Below are 9,433 nucleotides of genomic sequence, written 5' to 3'. Positions count from 1 at the left end.
GATACTAGCCTAAATTACAGGGACTCGATTACAATACATAAGGAAGGGAATATTTACAATATTTGCATTATTACATAGTCTATCAATATAGAAGGGGATCCTGACTGTGTGGATTCTTCAGACACTAATAGTTTGCATAGTGATTCTGAAAGTGAAAGTTTCAACTTTCCTCAATTCAATCCAAAGACCGACGGAGATAATCCAGTATTAGCTCTAGAATATACCTTTGGGACAAAGCATGAGTTTAAGAATGCTGTAGCAACTCATGAAATTAAGAATGGAAAGTACATCCGGTGGACAAGGAATGATCGTCTACGAATGAAGGCAGTTTGTATACATCATCCAGAGTGCAAATGGGAAATCATAGCTTCTAAAATGCAAAGAGACAAGGCTTTCCAGATTAGAACTTATGATCCTACACATACTTGTAAGGAGTGGCATCACGAAAATGGAACGATCACTTCAACTTTCATTGCAAGAAAGTACCTCAAAGAAATTGGATCAAATAGGGATTGGAAAGTTTCTGAGTTCAGGGATAGGGTAAGCGTTGAACTAAGAGCTCATGTGACATTATCTCAGGCTAAAAGAGCTAAGATGAAGGCCATTGATTTAATTGATGGAGACATTAAAGATCAATATAAGATGATGTGGAATTATTGCAATGAAATTGACAGGTCAAATCCAGGCAGCAGTATTTACATGAAGTTCACTGATAACGAAATTCCTAATGAGCCACAAAGATTTCAGAGAATATATACATGTTTTGCTGCTTGCAAGCTTGGCTTTGTTGTAGGTTGTAGAAAAATACTAGGCGTGGATGGTTGTTGGTTGAAGGGTCTGATGTACGGCACTCAATTGTTAACTGCAGTTAGTATGGATGGTAATAACAATATTTTTCCTGTTGCCTACGCAATTGTTGAAAAGGAAAGCAAGGAGACATGGGTCTGGTTTTTGAATCATTTGGCTACTGATTTAAATATACGTGGGAATGGTTGGACCTTTATGTCAGACAAACAAAAAGGTCTTATTGAAGCTTTTAATGAAGTTTTGCCTCATGTTAGTCATAGGTTTTGTGTGAGACACCTTCATAATAATTTTAAAAAGGCCGGCTTTGGCGGTTCCACATTAAAAAATGCACTTTGGGCTGCTGCAAAGGCTACTACTGTGAGAAAATTTGATGATTGCATGCGAGACATTTTAAAGTTAGATCCTGATGCTGCTACTTGGTTAAATGACAAAGAACCTAGCGAGTGGTCTAGGTCGCATTTCTCTTCATATGCTAAGTGCGACGTCTTACTAAATAATTTGTGTGAAGTGTTTAATAGCATGATACTTGATGCTAGAGACAAGCCAATTGTCACACTTTTGGAGAAATTGAGGTATCTACTCATGGCTAGAATGTAAGCTAATAGGGAAAAAGCGCAAAAATGGAATTTGGGTGATGTTTGTCCTAGGATCAAGGATATATTACACAAAAATCAAGTTGCAGCTGCTGAATATATTCCTAGGAAATCTAATCACTGGAGCTATGAAATTTTAGGAGCTACAGTTATGGACAACTGGGCAGTTGACTTGGAGAAAAGAACTTGTAGTTGTAGAAAATGGAGTCTCACTGGAATCCCTTGCAAGCATGCTATTGCGGCAATTTGGGCTAAGAAGGATAATATTATTGACTATGTTCATGATTGTTATAAGGTAGAAATATACAGAAAAATTTATGAGAATTCAATTCTACCAATGAATGGGCCACAAATGTGGCCTAAGTCGAGTAAAGTTCCTCCTTTACCTCCAAGGATTACAAGAAAAAAGAAGAAAGGAAGAAAACAGACATTGCGAAGAAAGGAACAGGATGAAGTTGGAGCAAGTCGAACAAAGATGAAACGAAAACAAAAATCACTGGATTGTAGTAAATGTCACAAGCCTGGCCACAACATAAGGACTTGCAAATACATTGTACCACCAGAAACTACCTCTTCAGTTCGTCAGAAGCTACATGTAATGTTGACTTTTCTATTAAAATTGTTTTTTTACTTAATAAGCTTAAACTAACATAAATTATATGTATAATTATTTTTCAGGTTAGAAGAAGATGTGATGAAGAGGGACAAGAAGCAATGGAACATGAGCAAATGCGACAACAAGAAGTAGAAATTGGACCAGATTTTATTTGGGAAAATTCTCAATATACTCAACAAAATGGACCTACATTTTGAAGCTATAACGTTTTTTTGGGTGGATAAAATGGTTCGTTCTTTGTGTACACTTGCGGGTGCATTTATGCTATTTTTCTAGTTGACGTTTGGTGCTCTTTTTTTGACTTTCAAGTGAGCTTATGATGTCTTTCTGGTGCTGTGATTTATTATGTTCTTTGCTGATATTTTAAACTTGTGCAGGAATTTTGATGTTGTTATTGCTGGTTTTGTAAGTTGCTGCTGGAATTTTTTTGCTGTCCTAGTTGATTTGTGAAGCTGGTGCTGGAATTTTGCTGCTGTCTTAGCTGTAAAAAGGCTGTTTTTTGCTGATTTTTTTGGCTGATGCTGAAAACTGTCATTAGTTGTTTTTACTGGTTTTTTGAGCTGATAAACTAGCTACTGTAATGAAAAAAATGTTGCTGGAATTGTTTTGTCATTGGAATTAAAAGCTGAAATCTTATTTGTTCGAAGTATTAATTTTTTGATGTCGATGCATTAAAATGTGTATATGATCAGTTGCAATGGAATATAGTTTTATGCCAACAACTTTATTTCATTACATAAAAAAGTAAAAGATACATTCAACTATGTCTTTATGGTTTAAGATGTTCATCAAGCAAAATGCCACAATAGTACAAGCAACATAACATTATTAACCAAATGAAACTCTATCAAGACTTTCTGGTCTTCATCTTTTCCTCTTTCAGTTCTCAATCTGAGCTTTCATTGGTGTTAATTTTTCCTAGTTTCATTTCAAATTTTCAATCTCAGCTTCAATCCGACAAACTGTAGAAAAGCTCAATCTTTGTCTCCATCTTTTGCTCTTCCTCTAATTCATCCTTGATTATGCATCTTTACAAGCAGCATGATCTTGATATCTACAAGAGGTAAAACACAAAATAAGTACAAAATAAACAAGCAAGGTACTAAACTCATATGTAAAGGAACAATCAGAACATTTCTCAAATTGAAGAGATTTTCCATTAGTTATCCAAAATAATTATCAAATGTTCAAGGTAGTTTTTGTAGCTAGGAATAGTTCCAAACATGAGGACTCAATTACATAAACTTAATAACATTGTTTATGAGATTTAGCTGCATTTCAGAGCTGTGCCTCTAAAAAGAGTGACAATAGTAAAGACAAAAGGAAAAACGTCTCCATGATGTCAGGAAAAGGGAAAAAATAGAGATGGTGGATCATCGTGATAGTTCTTGAATCACGTTTACAGACAAGGCAAAAGGTCTCCATGATGTAAGCCAAGCCTCAAAACACTTAGCATGAAATTCTGCAAAATGTTCGGAGGAGAGACATTACTAAAATTAAATGAACTTATCCAGTAGAGAAATCTGATGAAAACACAGGATATGGTATGTATCAACAAATTACTGCCCAGGTTGGGAAAAGTATTCATATCAACTAAAAATTAATCTCATAGATATACCAAATTAGCACATTTATGATGAGATATAGCAGCAGGGACACGGGTACTATTTCGATCACATTCTAACTGTAGCTTTGAGATTTTACCACACTTCACTGCCTAGAAGCTTAAAAATAAAAACGATACCAAAGAGTCGGTTGCAACAATATTTATATAAGGCTCTGCTAGCATCTTGATAATGATTATCATAGACCTAATAAATCTAGAATAATTATTGAAACTTAGTTTCTTTTTTTGAAAAAAGAGCAACAAGACTCCTGGAAGTTTTAGCCAAAAACGTCACGCGTGTATCGCGATGAAAAGTGCATTATTCACAGAAAATACAAAATTACCAAATTCCCACCAACATTATTCAGGTAAAAGGGGTAAAAAAAGAACATTATAGTTGCACAACATAAATTTTGGAATCAAAGAGCTCATTAATTTTGATCACTTACCCATAACCTTGGGATCTTACTCATCCATGTAGAATAAATTCAAAAGCTATCTTCAATTCTCAATTGCTTTTATGTACAAGATTGCATTTTATTGTCATTCTTCAACAAAACCAATTTGACCAAACCTGATTTCACTAGGTCTCACGAATATGTGAATTAGTTTATAGAAACTGGGGGAAGAATGGGCGAAGAGAAGCAAGAGAACATTGATCGGTTTGTAGAGAAATATGGTTGCTGGGAAAGAGAATCGTCTTATAAGCACATGAGGAGGCTCACCGTTAAGAAAATAACGGTGTTTAGGGTTATGACCAAAAGTGCACCACTTTATTAAAGATAGATGACTATTAGTGCTCCAGGTGAAAGATAGTGTATGATTTTGGTTTAAAGCCAAAGATAATGTATGATTTTGGGCCTTTTCTCAAGCAACTATACTTGAAACTGAGGGGAGTATTTCAGAAAGTTAGTTGGAGGGAGCTGGTATATAACAACATTGGGCTGCTTAGGTGGATATTCATCTTAAGATTAGCTCCTTTAGGTAGGCTCAACACAAGGGACATATTGTTTAGATGAGGTGTGTCAACACCCCAGCAGTGCTCACTATACGAGGTGGAAAATGAAAGCATTCCTCAACTATTTTTTGCTTGTACTGTATCTGCCTTGGTTTGACAGAATCCATTGTTATGGATTGACATCAGGAGAGTATCCGTGACATGAGATGATGAATTCAAATGGGGCTAAACAAAATGCTAAAGAAAGACAACCCACAGTTGAGATCTATAGAATGAGAGTAGTTGTTGTTGTCTACCTTCCATGGAGAAAAAGAAATCTCAGGATTTCCTGAATAGGTGGACAACTATCGGGTTGATCAAGCAAGAAATTCAAGAAGTCAACATTAAAACGAGGAAAGTTGTCAAACTCACTACTTTAACTGAGGACCACAGCTTCTATCCAGTTTGATATAGTTTTTAGCCCTACTGATAATTTGTCCGGATTAGTTCTTGGTGCAAGGTTGCTACATTGCTAGGCAGCTGTAGGGGGCTTGGTTTCCAACAATATTCATTTTTCTGAACTGTTACATTATTCACTTTGATAATGATATCAGTTTAGTTATCAAAAAAAATTGTAAGTAGAAATGCGAACCCTTGAAATAAGAAGGCATTACGAGAAATAAAAATATTTAATAATAGAAGTTATTTTCCTATACGAGTTCAATCTAAAGAAAGTAAGAATGAATAGTACCAAATGATTGAGATTATATCCTTAATTGTAAAATTAGTAAAAACCAACAACTTTGGTTTAGTGGCTCAAACCTAAGTACCAAATATAATGTATATTTGCCCACTGCCATGTATATTTGCCCACACACACACCTAAATAGGGACAACGTAGAAACATGTCGAGCTAACATAGGATTAGCAGGGCTTTTCACCATGGCACAAAGGCTTCGCTTTTACCTGGTCAAGCTATAAACATAAGTGAACCATTGCCACTCCAATCCAAAAGATAACAGGATCATAAACTTTTTACACAATTGCAATTGAAAGAGAAGCAAGGATAAAAATAACAGCTGAGATCTTAATTTAAAACTCAAAATGAAAGTATTTTGCGATAGACGTAAGTTGTTCATCAAGCAAAAGAAACGCTGTTGTTGAGCTACATCACTTGAGAAAAAAGGACAACACGATACAAAAATGAACGACACCACCTCCCTGAATTCTCCACTTAAAAGAGAGAAGTTCCCTTTCCCTTCTTATCTCCACCAATTTCAAAGTGCTTGCATCTCTGCAAGGTCGGTAACAACAGTGGATCTCAGTATTGGCAAATACAACTATCATGAACAGAAAGATTGAGAACCATGACAAACCTTGATTGGGTGCTGTGACACATGTTTGCAACCCTGGCATTGCAGCCTTAGCACAATCTTCTTGGTAGTTTTGGCCTAAGTATTGGTGGAACATAGATTTATGAGATGAATACCATGGGAAAAAAACATTATTGACCAGAATTAGTTTCTAACAAATGTTAATGTGAAATCTCTATTTTACCTTCTTGTGGAAGACTGGTTTTGTCTGACCACCATAACCAGACTGCTTGCGATCATAACGACGCTTCCCTTGAGCTGCTAAGCTATCTTTTCCTTTCTTGTACTGTGTAACCTTATGCAGGGTGTGCTTTTTGCAATCCTTTGACTTGCAGTAAGTCTTCTTAGTTTTTGGAACGTTCACCTGCAAGTTCAAGTTCAAAGAAAATTAATCTCGTACCCTACGCAACACCAGTTAACAACTTACAAAACTGGTAGCCATGTGGAAATCTTATAGTAACTACTTTATATGCAATCACAATTCACAGGCCAAATGCATACATACCATAACAGAAATGAATATATCGGACCAAAGGATCCAGCAACCCGGAACTGTGATCTAGAGCATGCAGAGTGAGATGATATGATGTTTATCACAATTATTTCTCGGATGCAGTAACATAGAATTTTAGTACTAACAGCATCCAGAGGATGCAACATGTTACAAAAGTGGGTTGACTCCTTTATAGAAAGCAAGGAGGTAAGGAGCCAATAAGTCTCAAAACTGAATCACTTCATTTACAATTAGACCATCAAAACAAATTAATAGACATCTAAAATAAGTTCACTTTTATTTTTCACAATTCATAGAAAGCAAGGAGGTAAGGAGCCAATAAATCTCAAAACTGAAAAAAAAAAATCAAAACAAATTAATAGACATCTATCACTTTTATCACAATTCAGAACTGAGTTACTTGGAAAAAAAAAACAATCAACAGAGAAGGCGTGTGACAAATCAGTCCGTGAAATTGCAGGCTAACAATTAAAACGAAACAATAGTTTCACCAGATCTCACGGAGCTGCATCAACTTGACTGAGCTAATATAAGTAGAAAACGAAGAAATTTTACTACTGGAGTGACCATCTGAATGCTCGTCCACAACTCAGATGATAGATTTACGTTTCTACACAGGAGAACTTTCAAATCACATTACAGAATGAAGAAACATGAAAACCAGAAGTCATGTATTCAAAGAAATTAATCATCCTCCATATCCGTGTACACCACTGCAAGGTACATTATCATAGTTCTATACTAACAAGAGCTATACTGTTGCAGGTGCTACCCAGAGCAACTCTTAACTCTTTATTTTTGTGTGTAGTCCAAGAGATTTCGCTTTTTCCCAGCAAGTATATGATCTTGGACATTTCATCGCTCTGGATTTATTAAGACTGGAGCACCAAAGCATACAAGGAAATAATTAGGGTCAAAGTAATTGGCTTTACTTTCTTTACAGCATATTTGGAAAGCAACCTAGGAATTGGATCTGCGTGATTGGACGAAATTGCACAGTTTGACATGTTTATCTGGCCAAGTAATTCCTTGGACGGTTGTAATTTAGGAGGTGCAATACTCTTCAATTCTTAAGGGGAGGTGAGAATTGGTGCTAATTATACTCAAACTAAGGTAACTTTTCTAATTCCCATTTATTTTTTCTTTTCTCAAACATGTTACAGTTCTTTCTACAATATTTCTATTCCGTTTCTCTTGTTCTCAACTTCCAACCTTCCAATGTATTGTTTACCGTCTGCTTCCATATAAAGTTGCAACTTGTCATATTTTTGTTCCTTCTTTTTTTTCACTGGTCTTCTTAGTAGCTATATCAACGAAGCATAACTCTAACTTAGTAGGAATCAGCTACCTGAACCCTCCGAAATCTGTTTGTTACATTCTGCTCAACCATGACGGATGTGGCACGCACCTAGATAGGCACGTTGTAACCAATAAAGCATTCTTAAAAACCACTAATTTTACTATAATTACCTTTCCATTTTTCTTTTCTCAAACATATCACTATTCTTTCTACACAATTCCTCTTATTCTCATCATCCAACCCTCCAAATGTGTTATTTATGGTGCGCTTCCATATAAATTTGCAACTTCTCATATTTTATTTCTTCTTCGTTTTTTTACTTTTTTTTGTTCTTCTTAGTTGCTATATCAACGAATCCTAACTCTAAGCTAGTGTTTGGCCATGAAATTTTACTCTATCAGATTTTGAAAATGTATCTTCAAGTTCCAAAAACTGAGCCAGTTTATTCGAGAAATTTCACTTCCACTCACAAAACTACAAATTTTTTCATACATGTCCAAACACAACTTCAACTTCAACAACTCAAATTTTCAAGTTTCAAGTTTCAACTCCAAAATCTATTGCCAAACAGGAGCTAAACTTAGCTGGAATCGGCTACACGAACCCTACGAAATCTGTCTGCTACATCTGCTCTATTGAAATTTGAAGTGAAGACTTTCACTTTGTTGACCACAAAAAAGTGCAAGTTTGATTTGTTCTAGTGTCTTTCAAGTATAACAGTTTATATTGAAGTAACTGGTTCTAATGATATTTTTATTTTATTTTATACTCCCTCCGTTTCAATTTATGTGAACCCATTCGCACGAAATTTAAGAAAGTAGAAAATACTTTTGAACTTGTGGGGTAAAATGAATCACATATATTCTGTGTAGCTATAAATTATTGCAATATAGAAAAGGTCATTCTTTTTGACACGAACTAATAAGAAAATGGGTTCACATAAATTAAAACAGAGGAAGTATATAGCAGTAATTTTTTGGGAATTAAACAGCTATAGCAAGTTGTGCAAGGCAGTTATATGTTCAACTTTACGACTAATTTTAACTATAATTACCTTTTCATTTTACAAGTGTGTAAATCAACATACAACAATGAGCACAATTTGAACTAACAAAGAAAGAGAGAAGGAATTACCATTGTAGTGATTGGTGGAAAGGAACTTTGCTGTAATGGCGACCAGAAACCCTACAAAATGAGGGAAGAAGAAATCAGGTTTATATAGCTAGGGCTTTTGCTGGACAAAAGATAATTACAGTTTATGGCCTTATGGGCTGCCTTTAATAACCAACCCATGGTAATTTTGGGCTTAAATTTATGGGTCATTTGCATTTTTGTCCCTATTTTGTGCTGGTGTTTAATTTTTTTACCTTCCTAACAAATACTCCCTCCGTTTCAATTTATGTGATACAATTCAAATTTTGGGATTTAAACTTCTTTATTTAGACTGTAAATTCGTACATACAATCTTTAAGTTTTTTGAAAAAATAATTTACATATTTATAAACTACATAAGAAGTATTATAAGTCACAATAATTAATAATTTAAAATATTTCAAGGGCATACGAATAAATCGTGGTTAAAGATTTTCTTATTTGACTCTCGAAATTCGAACTATATCACATAAATTGAGAAAGAGGAAGTAGTAACTTTTTCGCGGTCCTAAATTTATATTTTCGCATTATAATA

The 9,433-nt window shown here is 34.9% G+C and overlaps 3 protein-coding genes across 3 annotated transcripts in view; 2 read left to right on the top strand and 1 right to left on the bottom strand.

Annotated features, from left to right (window-relative positions):
• LOC132061605 (uncharacterized) overlaps positions 1–1,404 on the top strand; it is a 10,628-nt gene extending 9,224 nt beyond the window's left edge. The window contains exon 6 of the mRNA XM_059454380.1: positions 92–1,404. Within this exon, the coding sequence (XP_059310363.1) occupies positions 92–1,404 (1,313 nt within the window). The remainder of the gene's footprint in view (positions 1–91) is intronic.
• A 4-nt stretch (positions 1,405–1,408) lies between these two features.
• On the top strand, positions 1,409–2,679 carry LOC132060979 (uncharacterized). Its single transcript, XM_059453868.1, has 2 exons — positions 1,409–1,995; positions 2,079–2,679. The coding sequence occupies exons 1-2, from the start codon at positions 1,552–1,554 to the stop codon at positions 2,211–2,213; spliced, it is 579 nt and encodes a 192-aa protein (XP_059309851.1). The 5' UTR covers positions 1,409–1,551; the 3' UTR covers positions 2,214–2,679.
• Positions 2,680–5,626: 2,947 nt separating this feature from the next.
• On the bottom strand, positions 5,627–9,026 carry LOC132060271 (large ribosomal subunit protein eL42). The gene is made up of 4 exons (XM_059453226.1): positions 8,881–9,026; positions 6,117–6,296; positions 5,936–6,010; positions 5,627–5,853 (listed from the first exon to the last, which is right to left on the bottom strand). The coding sequence occupies exons 1-4, from the start codon at positions 8,881–8,883 to the stop codon at positions 5,794–5,796; spliced, it is 318 nt and encodes a 105-aa protein (XP_059309209.1). The 5' UTR covers positions 8,884–9,026; the 3' UTR covers positions 5,627–5,793.
• Between the last annotated feature and the right edge of the window lie 407 nt (positions 9,027–9,433).

Source organism: Lycium ferocissimum, chromosome 6 (genome assembly GCF_029784015.1).
Source record: "Lycium ferocissimum isolate CSIRO_LF1 chromosome 6, AGI_CSIRO_Lferr_CH_V1, whole genome shotgun sequence".
NCBI classification, from domain to species: domain Eukaryota; kingdom Viridiplantae; phylum Streptophyta; class Magnoliopsida; order Solanales; family Solanaceae; genus Lycium; species Lycium ferocissimum.
Note: the sequence above shows the minus strand (reverse complement) of the source record. Positions and strands in the feature narration are given on the sequence as shown.

Bases quoted from the DNA above. Each gene is read 5' to 3' on its own strand.
- LOC132060979 (XM_059453868.1), top strand. From the start codon at position 1,552: ATGGACAACTGGGCAGTTGACTTGGAGAAAAGAACTTGTAGTTGTAGA. The intron at 1,996-2,078 runs GTAATGTTGACT...ATTATTTTTCAG, and splicing joins CAGTTCGTCAGAAGCTACAT to GTTAGAAGAAGATGTGATGA.
- LOC132060271 (XM_059453226.1), bottom strand. The intron at 6,011-6,116 runs GTAAAATAGAGA...ACCAATACTTAG, and splicing joins AACCAGTCTTCCACAAGAAG to GCCAAAACTACCAAGAAGAT. The intron at 5,854-5,935 runs GTTTGTCATGGT...CCGACCTTGCAG, and splicing joins TGTCACAGCACCCAATCAAG to AGATGCAAGCACTTTGAAAT.